General features: G+C 37.8%; 1 protein-coding gene across 3 annotated transcripts in view; it reads left to right on the forward strand.

Moving 5' to 3' along the window:
- LOC105481891 (MIS18 binding protein 1) overlaps nucleotides 1-20,798 on the forward strand; it is a 54,711-nt gene that overhangs the window by 6,675 nt on the left and 27,238 nt on the right. For all 3 annotated transcript variants that reach the window (XM_011741674.3, XM_011741675.3, XM_071100227.1), the window contains exons 3-8: nucleotides 3,867-3,980; nucleotides 4,216-4,697; nucleotides 11,302-11,375; nucleotides 13,089-13,219; nucleotides 16,182-16,269; nucleotides 17,699-17,856. In XM_011741674.3, coding sequence (XP_011739976.2) covers nucleotides 3,867-3,980; nucleotides 4,216-4,697; nucleotides 11,302-11,375; nucleotides 13,089-13,219; nucleotides 16,182-16,269; nucleotides 17,699-17,856 — 1,047 coding nt within the window. The remainder of the gene's footprint in view (nucleotides 1-3,866; nucleotides 3,981-4,215; nucleotides 4,698-11,301; nucleotides 11,376-13,088; nucleotides 13,220-16,181; nucleotides 16,270-17,698; nucleotides 17,857-20,798) is intronic.

A 20,798-nucleotide genomic window follows, 5' to 3' on the forward strand; every position in this document is an offset into this window, starting at 1 on the left:
AACATATTAAATAAGAATTTTTATGGCATAGTAGAAGAGGAAAAGTGGAAAGAGAAAAAGCAGAATTAGGATAATGGGAAGAGTTGGAGGGGTATGTAATTTTCAGTGGGGTGGTCAGAGTAAGCTTCAATAATTTGAATTTGGGAATTTGAGCCCACAAAATTGAATATGATGATAGATACGTGTATCTTGAGGAATGGGGAAGGATGATCTAGGCAGCTGTTACAAATGCCTTGAAATCGCATTCCTGACATGTTGCAGGACTAGCTATAAAGTTAGTGTGTCATGGAGCGAGTAGATAGAGCTCAGGAGGAAGGCATAAATAAGAGTGGGTCAGATTATATAAGGGCTTTATAGGTAAATGTAAGAGTTTTGGCTTTTACTGTGAGCAGAATAAGCCATTGGAGGGTTTTGAGCATGTGAATGACAAGATCTAACTTACGAGGTTTTTGTTGTTGTTTTTTAATTAACCATTGTGTACAATGACTTATGTTTTTAAAATATCATTCTGGCTGTTCTGAAATAGAGTTACTGCAGTAAGTCAGATGGCAGCCACTGTTGGCTTGGTTCAGGTGTTAGTAGTGCAGATAGTAAATGGCTGGACTCTGGCTGTGTTTTAAAGGTAGAGCCGATAGGATTAGCTCATAGATTGGGTGTAGAATGTAAAATAAAAAGATGGAAAGGATAGCTCCAGGGTGTTTTTTTGTTTTATGTTTTTGGTTGTGGCCTAAGCAACCAGGAGGGTGATTTAACTGAAATGGGACAAACTGAAGGAGGAATGGAGTGTGAGCTCATTAACTAATATTTTTGTTATGTTAATTTTGATAATCTCTATTAAAAATTTAAAGTTAGGTAGGGTGTTGGAAAAAACTAGTTGGAATTTAGGGAATTGATCAAGGTGAGAAAAGTACATTGGGGCATCATTAGCACCTAAATGGTATTTTAAAAGCAATGAGATTAGATGAGGTCATCAAGGAGTAAGTATAGAAAGAAAACATTCAAGATCTGGGTCCTGGGGTACTCCAGCATTTGGAAGGTAGAAGAAAGATTAGAAAGGCCGGCTGGGCACGGTGGCTCACGCCCATAATCCCATCACTTTGGGAGGCTGAGGCGGGAGAATCACCTGAGGTGGGGGTTTCAAGACCAGCCAGACCAACACGGAGAAACCCCATCTCTACTAAAAATACAAAATTAGACAGGCATGGTGGCGCATGCCTGTAATCCCAGCTACTTGGGAGGCCGAGGCAGGAGAATCCCTTGAACCCAGGAGGCGGAGGTTGTGGTGAGCTGAGATCATGCCATTACTCTCCAGCCTGGGCAACAAAAGCAAAACTCCAGCTCAAAAAAAAAAAAAAAAAAAAGGTAAAAAGAAGAGTAGAAAGGCCACTGAGAAGATGGTGAGGAAGAAGGAAAACCAGGAGAGTGATACTGTGAAAGCCAAGAGAATGAAGTACTTTAAGGTGGGAGTTGACAGCTGTCTGATGCTCCTAATTGGTCAAGTAGGCTGAGATTCTGCTGCTCGATTTAGCAATGTGAAGGTCATTGGTGACTTTGATGCAGGGCCGCTTTGGTGGAATGGTAGCAATGAAAACATTGCATGAAAGGGTTCAAGAGAGAATGTGACAAGAGGAATTGACAATAGTGAACATAAACAGCCCTTTTTTTGAGGGTTAGAAAGAAATAATGGCAAGTGTAGTTTAAGGTTTTATAATTTTTAATACTTGGTGAAATGCAGCATTTTTATATGCTGTTGGGAATAATGAAGTAGGAAGGAAAAAAATGAAATTGCTAGTATGATGCCCTTCAGTAGTTGAGAGGAAATATAATCCAATGCATCATTAGAGGTTTGACCAGAACACAAACAGACCAATTGTTAACAGAAAAGAAAGACATTTATACAGATGTTGGTGGGTTATTATTGTATGACTTCACAAATAATTTAAAATAAGAAGTAAAGTCATCAGCTGAGCAAGTATGGAAAACAGGTATTGAAGTTTGAGGAGGTAGAGGTTTGAATAGTTTGGGAGAGGCCTAAATTTGATTTCCTGGGTAACGCAGAAGATATGTTTAAGATTTGTGGACATGAATTTAAAATGGAACCAGTAAATATGGCTGTGAGTTTTCCTTTGGCCCTGTTTAGCTGCTAAGGTGCTGGTGTAGAATAGGGAGGGAGCTGGATTTAACTGGGTTGTAATTTTGCCAAATAGAATGAAGTGACAGAAGGACAAAGGAGGGTGTGTGTGAAGGAGTCACGATGAAATTTAAGCTGATTAATGAGGGCAAAGGATCTGAAGGAGATGAGGGATTGTGAAGTGTACATTTTGTTTGGATAATCACTGGATTTTGAGAGAATGATCTGGAAAGATGACACTGCAACAATTGAAATTGAGATTTTAATGAGTTTCAGTCGTTGATAATGAAAGATATTTTACTTGTATTATCTCTTTTAATCCTTTCAACAAACACTATGGGTGGATACCCATTAGTGGTCTATAAATGGGGATTATAAAGAGAGTAAGTCTGCTTGCTCTATGTCTCATAGGTAACAAGTGATAAGTTGATAATTGAATATAGGTATCTCTTAGCAAGCCCGTGCTCTAAATCACTACACAGTAGGTTGTGGGTATACTGTTGCATTTCCAAGACAGTGACATATTCTAACACAGAGTTTTCTAAGGAAATTTGGGGGTAGAAGTGGGGAGACTCACAGTCATCTGTTTCTCATATAGCCTGGGAGAAAAGGAAGAAGAAATGAAATAATGCATATTAAAGTGTTCAAATATAATAAGGTAGCATTTGAGAGTAAGAAATACCTGAGTGTTCTGAGAATCTGGTGACCCTTTCCCCCAGAAAATATAAACACAAATACAAATACAAATTTTATATATAGTTTTAGAAACCTTTTAGAGAGTCTGCATGAACCTCGGACTCCCACATAAGTGGATAAATATAACTTGTTGCATTTGATTGAATTACTACTGAATTGCCTTGCCATTTCCAGTAGAATGAGTTAAAGATATAGAAACTTATTGTTTCTTTTTGTGACACGTTGTTATAATGAAATCTTTATGTTAAGATTTCTGAGACCAAAGTGGCATACTTATTAAAACATAGTCACTACCAGTCTTTTCAAGTATAAGATTTAAAATTAAACATATAAGATAATTCTTCTCAGGCTCAAATTTTAAGTCTATTATCATCCCCTTTTTGTGTGAAAGAAACTACATTCGAGAAACATTAAACTTTAAAGATCTAGGAGGTAAAGCAGAATAAAATGTAAGCAGTGCTATTAGTTCTTATTTGTCTAGTTGAGAAACCTACAACTTGTGAGCGTTTGAAGACCTACTAAAAATTGTCTAAAGGATATAAATTATGGCTGAGTCTGCTGTTGCGTCTCAGCATTTTAATTTTTAAGGAGTAAGTTACAACTCTTCGACTGTCGACTGTCTTTCATGCTTTAGAAATTCACAGCAACCAGAAACAGAATTGGAATTTTCAAGACTGGGTGAAACTTTATATTGTAATCTTAACATATACATATCCAATTTGTGGCAGCACCAGAATTCCAGGTCTCTAGGTTTCTAAGTCTAATACTTTTGTCTAGAGCTGGCAGGTTGTGTCTTGGAGAAGGTTTTAAAAAATTCTTCCTCACCATAAGGTTGGTATAGAGAATGGGGTAAAGGTATTAGAAGATAATACAGCCAAAAATATAAAAATATATGTAACTGTCGTATATTGCGAAAGTACTATATTGATCTGATCATTACTAAATCTAAGTGTCTGTATTTCAAGAATTTTAAAAGATGTTTTTTTCTTAGTAACTAATACAATTCAACTTCTTCTTTCTTTAAAAAATAAAACCTTAGCCTCGGTCCAAGGAGTTCCTCTAGAATCATCAAATAATGATATTTTCCTCCCAGTCAAACAAAAGATTCAGTGCCAGCAGGAAAAGAAAGCACCACTGCACAATTTAACTTACGGTAAACTATTTTTGGTTTGTTTTTAGTTTGTTACTTAAATATATAGTTAAATGTTCTAGGTAATTATTTTCCTTGTGTGGGCATTAAACTTTGGCTGTAGACAAAAGCTTGAATCGTAAAAGAGACACTCAGAGAAAGACTGGGCAGGAGGGTGGAACATTCCTAACCTAAATTTATCTCTTAGTTTCCTATGATCCTTATATAATTTTTTTGTTTTGTTTTGTATTTTTTGCAGAACTTCCAACTCGGAACCAAGAACAGGAAACTTTTTTGGCTACAGAAGCCCCAAGCAAGAGATTAACTAGAGCTCAGTTGGCTAAACAAATTCTTCACTCAAAGGAGAATGTAATTGCAACCACTGGGTCCAAAAAGGACATGTTTGTTTTAGAAGGCATTGATTCTGCTGGTGAACAATTTCAAAATACTAATGCTGAGACTCTCAGTACTAATTGTGTTCCTATTAAAAATGGCAGTCTGTTAATGGTTTCTGATAGTGAGAGGACAACAGAAGGGACTTCACAGCAGGAAGTTAAGGAAAGAAATGACAAAACAGTGCCTGGAGAGACAGGTCTTCCAGGTTCCACGGAAGATACCTGTAAAATTGTACTTGCAACACCAAGACTTCATATAACAATACCTCGGAGGTCAAAAAGAAATGTTTCAAAGCTTTCTCCAAGAATATTTCAAACTGTTACAAATGGAGTTAAGAAAAATCAGGTGGGAAAACTTTTAAGACAGATATTTATTTCTATTTTTGCCGCATTCTTCAAGAGCTTGAGCTTTTGATGTTCTCTCATTATTTTTTTTTTCTAGCTAGGATTTGAACCTGTATGCTTTATTATTAACAGTGTCTTCATTATCATGTTTTACTATTTACTGCAGTGACAGGGTGACATAGTGAAAAGAACAGTGAGTTGAATATAAGAAGAGCCACGTGTTAAGTCTTATCTTGCTCTATTACTAATTGTGTAGTCTTCAATAATTTACCTGTTCCCTTTGGTGATGAACATTGAATTCATTCCTACTCTTTTTTTCTGATACGGTACTACTAAAATAGTTAGATCAATTAAGATAGAAAGGAACTGTAGCATCTGAAGATTTGAGAATTTTTCCTAAATTAAATAGAGTAATCAATAAAAGACTTCAGAGCATTGAACTGTTACCTTAGGACAAATTCTCTGAAGGAAGTGGAATGGAAATACAAGCTTAAAGAGGAAGATGCAGTGTAAAATTTCCAATTGTTAAAGGTTTGCCCATTAATTATTTATTTATGTTTGAGCAGGAGTCTTCTTCTGTCACCCAGGCTGGAGCACAATGGCACAATCTTGGCTGACTGCAACCTCCACGTCCTGGGTTCAAGCGATTCTCCTACCTCACCCTCCTGAGTAGCTGGGATTACAGGGACCTGCCACCATGCCCAGCTAATTTTTGTGTTTTAGTAGAGGCGGGGTTTCACCATGCTGGCCAGGCTGGTCTCTAACTCCTGACCTCAAGTGGTCCTCTCGCCTTGGCCTCCCAAAGTGCCAGGATTAGAAGCATGAGCCACGGCGTCTAGCCATTAATTCTTAAATGTATAGTGGTGGTTATCAAATTGAGATGGTGTATAAATTCCATCTAAATTTTAATTAATAATTTTTTAGATGAGGCCTTACTCTGTTGCCCAGGCTGGCCTCTTGGGTTCAAGCAATCCTCCCACTTAAGCCTCCCTTGTAGCCATCTAAATTTTAAAGAGTGACATACCAGTTATGGTTTTATATCTCAATATATTCACTAGAAATCCCATTATTTGAAAATATGTAAACTTTATCTATTTACTTATTTATTTATTTTATTTATTTTGGAGTCTCACTCTGTCTCCCAGGCTGGAGTGTGGTGACGCAATCTCAGCTCACTGCAACCTCCGCCTTCCAGGTTCATGCAAATCTCCTGCCTCAGCCTCCTGAGTAGCTGGGACTACAGGCGCATGCTTCCATGCCCGGCTAAATGTTTTTTTTTTTTTTTTTTTTTGTATTTTAGTAGAGACGGGGTTTCACCGTGTTGCCCAGGCTGATCTGAACTCCTGAGCTCAGGCAATCTGCCCGCCTCAGCCTCCCAAAGTGCTAGGATTGCAGGTGTGAGTCACCATGCCTGGTCTGAAAATATTTAAAACTTTTAATGAGAAGTTTTAGATGTTGAGTTAAAAATATGTGAGATGGGTTAAGCAAAAAAGTTTGAAGACAAACTGTTCTAAGAGGCCCCACAGTACTAATTTAGTCATCTGTATAGTGCTATTTATCTCAGTTACCACAAGAAGTCCAAGCTTTCCAAAACTCTTATCCCTATTTAATTCTGAACTTCCACTAATTCTGTCTCAATTTCTCACTCATACCTAACTCTCCATACCTTACATTGTGTCCTTTTGAACTCCAGTTATGTCATCAGCAAAATGTTTTACTGCCAGTCTTCTATGAAGATTCCTTACACTGCTCTAACTAAAATGTGGCTTCTACAAACAACACACTCAAGTGGTGGCTCCTTTTTCTCACATATCCCACATTCCACTGGACCTAGAGATGACATAAGGTGTAGCTCTGTTGCTCCTCATTGCTACTTCAGGCAGTTTTTTCTTCCTTCTCTCTAAAGCTTCTTTGAAGCACATGCCGTAAGACTTTACCAGTTGTATTCATCTGTAACACAACCTCCTAGTCATGACCTTGCATTTCTAAGTATTTGACACCTGTTAGTTTTCCCTCTACTACTTCTGTCATAATCTCCGGTTACGTCTACACTCGTTTAGATGATCCATCCAACTATCTTTTTTTGATAGTCAGTGACCCTTCTCCTACCTTTACCCTCTACCGTATACATTTCCATTGCTTCTCATTACCAAATAAACATGCACTGAATTTTTCAAACATGCCACTCTCTTACTGCCAACTCCTGTAGTTGAGATCATTCCCCCCTAGTACTGTTCCCCTACCCTTCACCGTCAATACTCTGACCCCTCTAAGACAGCGTTCATCCATCAACTCTCATGTCCACATTTCACTAGTCCATCACTATAACTATTAGAGGTTTTAAGTCTCAACTCTCTTTTTTCCCCGTTTGTCCTCCTCTGGCTAAATGCCAGCCCTGGTTAAATTTAACTGTACAGTCCTGTACCTGACAGCTGGAAGTGGCTAGAGCAAAACACACAACCATATTGGCTTATCTCATTTTAAATTTGACAACAAACCTTAAATGGGCTGTCAGTATTGCCCCATTAGTCCTGGTACATTTCACTTGTCAATCTACTCTCTGACTTTCCTGGAAGAGTAACTCACCTTTTCTCTCCTAAAACCTCCAGATCTTCTCATTCCCATTTCATTGAGAACTTCATAATAATCCCATCAGAAAATCTACCTGCTACTGTTTTCACATACTCTGCTTTTTCCCTCCTATTAAAATGGATGAACAATTTATGCTCCTTTTCAGGGCCCATTCATTTCCTTTTACCTTAGGTGGTAAGGACATTGCCCTTTCAATTGCCCCGTCAATTTTTTTTTCCTGGATTATGCTCATTAACATATAAACATGTTGAAACATGGCCTGCATTTTTTAAAAACATGCAAAGACCCATCTTTCCTTTATCCCCTGTCCAACTCCAGCTGCTACACTATTTTTTGTTTCCCTTTATATAGCAAGATATTTTGAAAGAGGTATGTGGTTTTAAGTTCTCAATTCCCCCCTGAACAGGTTTCACCTTAGACTATTCATAAAATATCCACTATTTTATGAATATTGCCCTTTCCAAGTTCAGCAGTCATCTCCATAACACCAAATCCAGTGACAGATTCTTATTTCTTTTTTTTTGTTTTCTTTTTTTTTGAGACAGTCTTGCTCTTGTCACCCAGGCTGGAGTGCAGTGGTGCGATCTTGGCTCACTATAACTTCTGCCTCTTGGGTTCAAGTGATTCTCCCTCAGCCTCTGGAGTAGCTGGGATTAGAGGCACTCGCCACACCACATCCTGCTAATTGCTCTTTTTAGTAGAGACGGGTTTTCACCACGTTGGCCAGGCTGGTCTCAAACTCCTCACGTGATCCGCCTGCCTCAGTTTCCCAAAGTGTTAATGATTACAGGCATCTTATTATGTCTTTTTTTTTTTTTTTTGAGATGGAGTCTTGCTCTGTTGCCAGGCTGGAGTGCGGTGGCGTGATGTTGGCTCACTGCAAACTCTGTCTCCAGGGTTTAAGTGATTCTCCTGCCTCAGCCTCCTGAGTAGCTGGGACTACAGGCACGCACCACCACACCTAGCTAATTTCTTGTATTTTTAGTAGAGATGGGGTTTCACCATGTTGGTCAGGATGATCTCGATCTCCTGACCTCGTGATCTGCCCGCCTTGGCTCCCAAAATGTCTTTTTTTTTTTTTTTTTTGAGACGGAGTCTTGCTCTGTTGCCCAGACTGGAGTGCAGTAGTGCAATCTCAGCTGACTGCAGCCTCCACCTCCCGAGTTCAAGTGATTCTCCTGCCTCAGCCTCCCAAGTAGCTGGGATGACAGGTGCCCACCACCAAGCCCAGCTACTTTTTGTATTTTGGGTAGAGAGGGAGTTTTACCATGTTGGCCAGGCTGGTCTCAAACTCCTGACCTCAGGTAATCCACCCGCCTCGACCTCCCAAAGTGTTGGGATTACAGGCATGAGCCACCACGCCTGGCCCCATGATGTCTTTCTAAAGAAGTGTGATGCTTTATATTTTGTATTCCAGGATCTTTCCTGATTTTCTACTACATTGCTGGCCATCCCTTCTCAGTCCCCTTTGCTATTTCCTCTTCCTTTCCCCAGAATCAGTCCTAAAAATGTTGGAATTACTGCAAATCAGCCCTAGAGATATTTCTCTACCTACACACACTCTCTAGGCTCTATTTCCAGTGTCATAGTTTTAAATTCCATCTCTATGCTGATAGCTCTCCAATATGTTTCCAGCACAGAATATTCTTCTCAACTCTACACTCATGTGCAGTTGTCTGTATGACTTTTCTATTGATATCAGATAGGCATCTCAAATTTGAAATGTGAGAAAACGTGAGATTCTCATTCTTGATTTCTTTACCGTACCTTCTCCATTGTCCTGTATTGGTACCAATTGTAATACTTTTGGCCCCAGTATTTAGGCAAAAATTTTAGATTCATCTTGGACTCTTGTTTTTCTCTGATGCTCCACATCCAAACCATGAGGAAATCCCATTGACTCTACTCTCCTGAATGTGGCCTCTTCTCGCTGTTCAACCACTACCTCCTAGTCCAGGGATGACTGTCATAGCCTAGTGGTCTCCCTGCTTCCAGTATTGCTTTTCTCCTTTTTCTCCTTTTTCCAGACAGAAGCTAAAATCTTAATATAGTCTCATCTCTACCCAGTAGTCCCTTAAAATATCAAATGTCATTCTGTTCAGAATCCTCCAGTAACTTGTCATCTCAATAGAAAACACTAAGCCTTTACCATGGTTTATGGAGCTGTACTTAGTTAATCCTGGAGATCTCCAACCTCACCACTTATTCCCTGTCACTTACTCCTTTCATATTATGCCTTCCATGCTGCCTACCTGGGTCTTTGCGCTAACTCTCTGTGCTTAGAAGAATCTTCTTGCTGATATCCATGTGACTCATTCCTCACTTTATTCAGTTCCCTCTTCCTAGACATTCTCTAACTGTTTTGTCTTAAAAAGCACCTCATTTATCTAATACCTTATATTTATTTTTCATAGTAATTATCACCACCTGACATTTTCATATTTGTTTAGATGCCATTATCCTGCTTGCCTCCACCCCCTACCCCAACACACACACAAGAATGTTGAACCTAAGAGAGGCAGCTGTTTAGTTTGTCACTGAATCTCCACTATCTAAAACATTGTGTAGAACTCAACAAATATTTGTTGAATGAATAATGAATGAACATTTTGATATATAAGCAGTATATAAGCTGTATAATAGTATGGTACAGGATTATTATCTCCATCTGACTGGTGCGTTGATATATCTCAGGTAGTTCCAAATGTGGGAAAAGGTAAAAAGAGAGTAGTATTTACTGCTGCTTCCCCAAGTCCTACCTATAATTTTTTACTTTTTTCAGAAAGAAACATTTAAAAGGGGCTTAAAAGCAGAAGCCATATCTGTGTCTTGGGTGAGGGTAAGACAAGATGGTGGATCCCCTCGCCATTACTACTGAGACCCACGGCTTATAAACCATCCTACTTACAATTTTTTATTTTGATGTATTTGCTTCTTGAGGGTCTTGTTCTGTCATCTGTTGAGGCTCACTGCAGCTGAGGCTCAAGTGATCTTCCCACCTCTGCCTCTCCAGTAGCTGGGACTATAGATGTGTATCACCACACCCAGCTAATTTTTTAAATTTTTTGTGGAATCTTACTATGTTGCCCAGGCTGGTCTTGAATTGCTAGGCTCAAACGTTCCTCCCGACTTGGCCTGCCAAAGTTCCGAGATTACAGGTTTAAGCAACTGTCCCCAGCCGTCATTTATAATTTTTTAAATGGACATAATTGACATGTACCATAACAAAGACTGTCCCATTTTAATGTTTTTTCCTGATTCAGTATAAAACTACAGCTAGATAATTTGTTTTTATTTGTAAATGTGTAACTTTATATATAATAAATTGCTACTCAAATTATTCCATAAATTTTGACTTTTTTCTCATCAAAAGTAGTTCAATTTTAAATTTTATGAAATGTATATACAGTAATTTGTTTGCATAGATTGTTATAAAATGTGTTCCATTAGAATGATATTTTACTTGTAGTAAGGTAATAAGGAGTTCTCTGAGCTATTCAGATGTTTACTTTGGAATAAAATGCTGTTAAATCTAGATTACCAGCAGTCACCTTTTTAGTTTGTAGAAAATTGGAATACAGGTCTAAACTTTAAAAAAAAACAAAAACAAAAACAAAAAAAAACCTCTAATTTTTTAAGGACAAAACATAACTGACTGCTTTTCACTCCAAGTTATTGGGCTTTTTGCAGGACTTGGTGTTTTAATCTGTACCTTGGAATTTTACATGATTTTTTTTCCCCACCAGTTGAAATTGGATAATAGAATATTTGAAGTATAATTGCTTCTTGATTGAAGAACAAATGCAGTACAACCTGAATTCATTCTTTTCTGTTTCATTGTATACAAGAATTTTACCTATTGCTATTTAGAATAGAATGTGAATCTTACATCGATGGCACTAAGGAATATTTGGATTACTTAGACAAGTTTTTTCTTTTACTGTAAGTTAATTTTGTAATGCTCGTGCTGCAAGTAATACAGGAAATATGTTCTTTGTTTTATACCTGATTAGATAGTTCAGCTACAGGAATGGATGATTAAAAGCATCAATAATAATACTGCTGTATGTGTAGAAGGAAAATTGATGTAAGTATACTATTTCAGTATTCTTTTAGTAAAACTTTAGTTATGTGTAAGCACTTAAGAGGTGATGCATGAGAAATAGCATCCTCCATAAAACAATGACCTAACAAGGTTATGAACTGAAGGCAAAAAAGCAAAATTACTGTGCAGGTCCTAGCCGTGTTGATTGCTACCAGCTTTTTTATTTTTGCATGTGTACTCAAGTTATTTTTAAAATAGTGACAGTGTTAATTTGTATAGTGCTTTTTTTTTTTCTGAGGTGCTAATAAGTGGACTGGTATTATCTGCTTAATTATATATGATCAGTTAATATTTACTACATGCATTTCAGTCCAGATTCTTACATCTAAATTGGGACAACCAGATATAAATTACTGATCCAGAAAAGGAATCAAAATTACTTAAAACTTTGCCATACAGCTACATATTAAGTAATCATTGGCACTTTCTGGTTCTCCCTAAAGTGAGAGCATCACCAGGTAAGTGGGCTTTACCTAATTCTGCTACTCTATTAGCACCATTTCCTATTCTTCAAGGCCAGTTTCTTAGTGCTACAAATATTTGTAATGAAATGTAATAACTCTTCTCCAGCCTTGGTGACAGAGCGAGACTCTGTCTCAAAAAAAAAAAAAAAAAAAAAAAAAAAAAAAAAATTATAACTGTTTAAGGTACTTATGTAAGTTTATAAGTTGAATGTGTAAAATCTGTATTGTCCATTCTTTATCTGTCTGCTTTGTGCACATTTCCTTACTATTAAAGATGCAGTGTAGATTGCCTTTGTTGGAATTCCATTGCTGCTGCCTACTATCTGTATTACCTGGGCAAGTTATTTATCCCGTCAGTCTGTTTCTTCATCTGTACAATGTGGATAATTGTATTACTTACCTTGTTAGTTGTGCTGAGGATTAAATGAAAGGCTAGAGAACAGTGCTTTTAGAATGTTATTTAAATGTTTCTTAAATAAGTAATTAAAGCAAAAAAGAATTGAAGAGAAATAATACTGTATTAAGGTATAATATATGAGTTTAATCCTAGTTGACCAAAGAAAAGTAACTTGATTTCCTTATTCATCATGCTTATCATTAGTATGTTTATTATTATCAGTTACCTGATGAATGGGACAGTATTCATCATTTATCTAATACATCTTCATATTTTTTTCTATTTCATATTTATTCTTTAAAGAAATATGAAGAATAGATTTATGGGTCAGTGATTTGATACGGTAATTTCTTTTTTCCTCACTTAAACCTCTTTTGGTACCTTCCAAAATGAAAGGTAAAAACATTTGGCTGTATAGCGAGGGTGAAAAAACACCAGATTAGCTGGATCCAATCTACTTTTCTGCATAAAAACTAACACAGTATAGACCCTGAAGGAGAGGGACAGGGAGATCATCCTTTGGAAGCTTAGCATCAGTTAAGCTGAAGCTGCAAGTATTTATTGCCAGCATCAGATACTGAGACAAGGCCTCTGCTCCCTTACTAATAATATTTTATAGAAGGGACATGGTTTGGCCACAGTATAGTTTTTTTGGTACAATATTGGGATTACAATAGCTAAGCAGTTGAGTTCTGCTTTAATGTTTGGCCCTCAAATATTTTGTAATTAGACTAACAACATTGTTAGTGTTGCTGTAGCTAGAGTGTGAAATTATTTTCTGTTAGAAATTTCTGTATGAATATTTGACCTTATCAAAACTATTTTTTTTCCTAGAGATATCACTAACATATATTGGCACAGTAATGTGATTATAGAGCGGATTGAGCACAACAAACTTAGGACTATATCAGGCAACATTTATATATTAAAAGGCATGATAGACCAAATTTCCATGAAAGAAGCAGGTAAATGACTGTCATTATTGATAAGTTATTTTAAGAAGTAAAGCAGTTAATCATGTTTCTCACAGTAATACACATTTTTTAACTTTTTAATTAGGTATTTTATAATTATGAATAAATCAAAACTAAAAATTAACTAATATGTAAAACTTGTATAAAATTGGTAATTTTTTCTGATTTTTATCACTCTTCTTGACAATTTCTAATAAGTTATGTGATTTTTTTTTTTTTTTTTTTTGGGAGTTGGAGTCTTGCTCTGTCTCCCAGGCTGGAGTGCAGTGGCACAATCTCGGCTCACTGCAACCTCCACCTCCGGGATTCAAGTGTGATTGTTCTGCCTCAGCCTCCTGAGTAGCTGGGACTACAGTTTCTGCCACCATGCCCAACTAATTTTTGTATTTTTAGTAGAGATGGGGTTTCACCAGGCTGGTGCTGTGCATGACCACTTCCAACATGGCACAAAAAAATGATGCAATAGCAACTGCAGGTAGCTGTGGATAAATAAGCCTGCAACAACACCCGTGGTTTCCTGTGGCCAGTCCTTTTCATGCACAGGATCCACATACATCCCCAGGGAATGGACACAGAGTGTTAAGAGGTTTGGGAATTTTTTTTTTTTTTTTTTGGAGTCTTGCTCCGTTGCCCAGGCTGGAGTGTAGTGGCATGATCTCAGCTCACTGCAACCTCCACCTCCTGAGTTCAAGCGATTACTTGTGCCTCAGCCTCCTGAGTAGCTGGGACCACAGGCATGTGCCACAACGCCCAGCTGATTTTTGAGACAGTGTCACCATGTTGGCCAGGCTGGTCTTGAATTTGTGACCTTAGGTGATCCACCCACCTCAGCCTCCCAAAGTGCTGGGATTACTGGCGTGAGCCTCTGCGCCCTGCCTGATTTGTGTGAGTTTTAAAATATCAAATGAAATACTCCTTGTTTACAAGGAAATATGTTATAAGAATATAATTTAACTCCCTGATTCCTCTCTTTGTTGAACCTACCTGGCACAACCCCAGTCCTGGTGTAACCTGATTTTCTACCTATGCCTTGCACACAGCTGAATATAACTGGAGAAAAACACATCCAAGTAGTCTAAATTTATGTTTACTAGCAACAAGTTACAGTCCCTTAGTGGTTTCTTGGTGCTGCTTGGTATCCTACCATATTTCCCTAATTCATTCACTCTCCTGCCCTTCCTGATGACTCCTTCATATTTTGAGAAATCTCCAATACCACCTCCTTATTACTCTCTCTCAGGTGGGCAAAGTAGGGGAGAGGGCAGAGCACCTGAGCAAGAGGAACAATCAGAAGGATATTTCTTTACCACGTCTACTCACCTGCTTGGATCAGCACCGGCTTTTATTATGGATGAACTAGCACGTTACTGTCTGTCAGCCTCTCCATTTGTACACTAGCTGTCATTTTCTCTTTTACTCAAGGACGTTATTCCAGTAACACTCCCTTCTCCTTTTTTTTTTTTTTAAATTTCTGTTTAAACCACATTTCTCCTTTTAGCCAGTATTACTCTCATTTGTAGCAAAACAACTCATATAGTTTGTTTATATTTACTTCTGTAAATCTAATTTCTCTTGAATTTTCTTCCATTTTTTTTTCTTGAACTCTCTTTAACCTCCCCGGTTCTTCACCAAAACAACCCGTATCAAAGTCACCAGTGGCCTCCACATTGCTACATTCAGTATACACTTAACAGAGTTAATCATACTTACCTTTTTGAAATACTTAGTTTCTCTAATACCATTTTCCAATTTCTGTGCTGCCTCACTGCCTGCTCCTTCTTAATTTCTTTGTGTATTTCTCCATTTTTTTCTAATAATGGGGTAGCTTGGGGCTCTTAATACACTCTGTGGTATGCTGATTCCTTTTAGTCTTTAAATATAATTTATATGATGATGAATGCGAATTTTATATCTCAAAGCAGGACCTCTCCCGTTAGTACCCAATTCGTTTTTGATATCTCCACTAGGATGTCTGTGGGCATTTCAAACTTAATATATCTAAAACCTGATCTTTTCCCTTAAATTTGCTAAACCTATAGTATTCCCCATCTTTCCATGTATCAGTAGCCAGAATTCTTGGAGGCATCCTTAAATTCTCCATTTCTCTCATACCCACATCAGTGTGTGGGTCAGTACATCCTATTAATGTATCTCCAAAATATATCCCAAACTGAGACCTCTGCAGCATCACTATAGTCCAGACTTTCCTCATAATTTGTCTGGATCATTACAGTGGCCTCCTAACTGGTCTCATTCTTTCTTTCCTCACTCTTCCACAGGCTCGTCTCAAAACAGCAGTTTGCTTTAGCAGTCCTGTTAAATAAATTAGATCCTATAGCCCCTCTGCTTGGAATCTTTCCATAGCTTCTCATCTTGTCCAAAGTAAATGGCCAGTTCTATAATGACTCTAAGGCCGTATATTATAATCTCTCATGCTTCTTACTGCCTCTGTTGCCCATGTGAGTGGCCTCCCAAGTTCTAACCCCTCCTCATGCCACTTCAGTTGTTTCAAACAGGCCAGGTATACTCTTGCCTTGCACTTTATGTTTTGTGTCCAGTATTCTAGCCCCATATTACTGCATAGCTCAATCAGTTTGTTCAAATGATGCTATTTCATTGAAGACTTCCCTGATTATCCTTTTTTAAATTGCTGTTCACCCCTCTACTCCCCCATGAACATATCAATACACCTATCCGCCCATCCCTGCATAACCATCTAACAAACAATATATTGTACTTATTGGTTAGCTTTTTTTTCCACATTAGAAGGCAAGTTCCATGAGGATAGGAGTTTTTGTCTGCTTTGTTTACTGCTGAATTCTGAATATCTATAATAGTACCTGGTGCATATTAAGCAATAACTGCATATTTCTTGAATGATTTAATGAATTAATTATATCTTTTTAAAATTCTAGGCTTTTAAATACTTTTGTTGTTGTTTATCCTTAAATAGGGTATCCAAATTATCTCATAAGGAAATTTATGTTTGGATTTCCAGAAAATTGGAAAGAGCACATTAATAATTTTCTGGAACAGTTAAGGTAAAATGTTGTTTTATGTTTTTAGAAGTCAACTTTATTGAGATACCTTTACAGTTTATTGTGTGTGTGCATAATTTACATTTAATTATGTGTGTGCCACCATGTCCAGCTAATTTTTGTATTTTTAATAGAGATAGGGTTTCGCCATGTTGGCCAGGCTGGTCTCGAACTCCTGCCTGGCTGCAAGCGATCCACCTGCCTCAGCCTCCCAAAGTGTTGTGATTACAGGCATGAGCCACTGTGCCTGGCCTGAGGTACAGTTTACATTTAATTAAATTCACCTGTTTAGATATTTGTTTGTTTGAAATACCATTTTTTTTTTTATTTTTATCTGAGATGGAGTCTCACTCTGTCACCCAGGCTGGAGTGCAGTGGCAGGATCTCAACTCACTGCAAGCTCCACCTCCCGGGTCCCATGCCATTCTCCTGCCTCAGCCTCCCGAGTAGCTGGGACTACAGGCGCCCGCCACCACGCCCGGCTAGTTTTTTGTATTTTCAGTAGAGACAAGGTTTCCCCATGTTAGCCAGGACGGTCTCGATCTCCTGACCTCGTGATCCACCTGCCTTGGCCTCCCAAAGTGCTGGGATTACAGGCCTGAGCCACTGCACCCGGCCGAAATGCTAGCTTTGAAGTTTGCTTTGGTCTGTGAAGCATTTCAGAAGCAATAACATTTTACTAGAACTTCTGTCGAATTTAGTAAATCTCAAAGGAAAATAAAACTTTTGACATATGTCAAAGAGTAATTCTTAATCATTTACCCTTCAAAAGGCATGCAGTTATTAAATACTAATGTGCAGTTCTTCCTTCTTTTTTTCATTCATTTTCTCAGTAGTTATGGAGTGTCTGCTACTTTACAGACACTCTAGTTGATGCTGGTGAAACAAGAATTTGATTTATTCTTGCCCTTGTGGAACTCATAAGGGATACAGACTTTAAACTTAATCACAGCACAAATATAATAATTGATAACGGGGGCTGGCATTTTTTTTCTGTAAAGGGCATATTCTGTAAAGATAATATTCTTGCGGGCATATTGCCTCTATTGCAGCTATTCAGCTCTGCCATTGTAGCAGAAGAGCAACCATAGATAGTATATACATGAATTAGCATGGCAGTGTTTTAATAAACTTCATTTACAAAAACAGGCAACTGGCAGTTGTCCTATAATATCAGTTTAAGTAGGAATTTTAAGAGCATCTAGTGGGAAGCAGTTTGCAGATCATATTTGAGTCCTTTGACTTAAGCTGTTACACCTCAGTTCTTTGTGAAAGAAGGGAGTGGAAGCCATGAAGGATTAATAATGTAAGATTAAAGATACCCTGCCTGGGTGGAAAGAGCTTTATGGGAGGGGTTTTTATTTGTTTATGAAGATTTTGTTTTGTTTTTTTGAGAATCAGTGCTAAGGAAAAATAATATAATTGTTTTTAGGGCTGATGAAAAGAACAGGGAGAAGACGAAACGAAAACAGAAAATTGGAAGATCTGTTCGTGACATAAGAAAATCAATGAAAAATGATGCACAAGAAAACCAAACAGATACCGTTCAAAGAGCCACCACCACTTATGATTTTGATTGTGATCAATTGGGTATGTTTTGTCTTTACTTCTCTGTTGGTACAGTGGTAAGTTCTTACATGGTCTAAATTGTTTATGGTTTGTAATGTGTATAGTATTGTGTTCTTTGACTTATACTGCCCCCACATTCCTGCTTCTTCACTACTAAATGAGAAGTAACTATAATACAAATTAATCATGGTCAGTATTCAGCTTGCTTCATCAAATTTCACCTTTGGCTGGGCCCAGTAACTTATGCCTGTAATCCCAGCATTTTGAGAGACTGAAGTGCAAGGATCGCTTGAGCTCAGGAGTTCGAGATCACCCTGGATAACATGACAAGACCCTGTCTCTACTAAAAGTCAAAAAAAATAGCCTCCCATGGTAGCACATACCTGTGTTCCTATCTTCTTGAGAGGCTAAAGTGGGAGGATCGCTTGAGCTCAGATGGTTGAGGCTGCAATGAACCGTGTTTGTGCTACTAGACTCCAGTTTGGGCATCGGAGTGAGACACTGTCTCAAAAAATAATAATAATAATAATTACCTTTTTATTAATCAGAATATCAAAGAACACTGGTAAACATATTAATGAAAGATGATTGTTCTTTTAATTTCCTCGACCCAAAGTATTTAAGCTGCCAACCTACTGCAAACCTATTGTAAAGACATATTTTATTTTTGTACTAAATTTCATTGCTCCAAATAGGCAAAATCTGTTTCCTTTCATGGAGGAAATGGAATTGAAGAAAATGGTTTTCTTGAATGACCATTGCCATAAGGATAGATTGCAGAACTGTTTTTTTTTTTTCTCTTTTTTAATAAGGAGACCAACTTGCCAGAGCAGAACTGTTTTGTATCAGCTCTTTGCCATCACTATAATCTGCTTCACCTGTGTAAAAATGTATGAACATTAACTTTCAGCTCTTTCTAAACAATATAGATGAGTAAAAGTTACTAAAATATGTTGTAAACATTTCTGCTGATTTTGCCTTAACCTTGTAACTAAGAGCTTTACAGAACTTCCAAAACTTGAAAAAGAGTTCAAGAATCCTGCCAAAAACATAGCACCATACTGGATATAAATGTACCTGTATCCTATTCTAACCACTCCTCAACCCCCATTTGAACTTCCACCCTGAAACTTTGCTTATCCTTTCTAATGCAGAGAAAGGAATAAATTAAATATGCAGATGGCTGCTTCCCCAGAGCTAGCAAAAAGTCACTTACCATTGCCCTAGTTCCTTCTGAACCCTTCCTCTTTTTATCAAAAGTCATCCTATTTTCCCTAAATTAGGCATATTGCTTGAGCATCTTGAGTATGCTGGAACCTTGGGGCTTCAGCACCTGCTCTCTACTTTTTTACTCCTAAAACAAGAGAATCTTTAACAGTATATCTCACTTCTAATCATTTATTAGTCTTTAGTCTTGGTTCTTTTTTTTTTTTTTTTTTTTTTTTTTTTGAGACGGAGTCTCGCTCTGTCTCCAGGGCTGGAGTGCAGTGGCCAGATCTCAGCTCACTGCAAGCTCTGCCTCCCGGGTTCATGCCATTCTCCTGCCTCAGCCTCCCGAGTAGCTGGGACTACAGGCGCCGCCACCTCGCCCGGCTAGTTTTTTTTTTTGTATTTTTTAGTAGAGACGGGGTTTCACCATGTTAGCCAGGATGGTCTCGATCTCCGGACCTCGTGATCCACCTGTCTCGGCCTCCCAAAGTGCTGGGATTACAGGCTTGAGCCACCGCGCCCAGCCCTAGTCTTGGTTCTTATCTCTTCCTGTACCCCATTTCACTTAGAGCCAGCACTTATTAGGGATTTGATCTTAATTGCGAATATTATCAGTGAGGTGTTTAAGAAAGCTAGTGGCAAGAGAAATGAATAAAAATTTAAAAGACTAAAGTTTGATAACTATTTTACATACCAGCTTATCAGCTGTGTCCATAGGAAAAGCACTCAGCTCTTTTTTTTTTTAATTTTTATTTTTTGGAGATAGTGTGTTGCTCTGTCTCCCAGGCTGAAATACAGTGGTGCAATCATGGCTCACTGCAGCCTTGACCTCTTTGGTTCAAGTGATCCTCCCACCTCAGCCTCCAGAGTAGCTGGGACTCCCGGCATATAGTACTGCACCTGGTTTGTTTTTTATTTCTTGTAGAGATGGGGTCCTACTATGTTGCCCAGGCTGGTCTCCTACTCCTGGCCTCAAGCAGTCCTCCCACCTTGGCCTCCCGAAGTGCTAAGATTATAGACATGAACATAGCACCTGGTGTCAACATTTTTAAAGTGCTTTCCATGAACCTTGGTCTGTTAGGTTTTAGGAACTTAGAGATGAATAAGGCATGATTCCCGCCCCTCCTACCCCCACAGATCTTAGTTTAGGGGCAAATATTAATGTATTCTGTTAGGATTATATCATTTTTCTAGTGTGATTCATTAAATCTTTGTTTAATGAAACTGTTAGACACTATCTTCATATCACATAAGTTATTTTGAGTGGTGGTTGGTTGGGGCTGTTATTAATTTTATTATCATTGCACTTTGCATGAAAAAAACAAAACCACAACTAACATTATATAGCTAAGATTATGTAAAGGTACCAACCTGAATTAATTTAAGATAATGTAATTTTATGTATGTGTTTTAATGATTTGCCTAAAAAGTACTTGTATATCATATTATTGCTCTTAAAGCACTCTATCTCTGTTATTACACTTACCAGAGTATATGATAAATGACCTATCATAATAGAAGCCTCCTTCATTATATGGTAATATTTTCAAGAGCAAAGACTAGTCAGTACACTTTTAAAGTATAGCTTCTAGAAGAATAACAAAAATGTTTTTATGCTTTTTATGAATCTGTTTTAACTTACCTAGAATTCCAGCTTAGTAACTGTTTGTTGAGCGTATATTATATACTGTATAATTTAGTTTTGCTCAAAATTTTAATTACAGAAATTTAGTTATACATTGGAGTACACAAAC

The sequence above is a fragment of the Macaca nemestrina genome, chromosome 7 (genome assembly GCF_043159975.1).
Source record: "Macaca nemestrina isolate mMacNem1 chromosome 7, mMacNem.hap1, whole genome shotgun sequence".
NCBI lineage: Eukaryota > Metazoa > Chordata > Mammalia > Primates > Cercopithecidae > Macaca > Macaca nemestrina.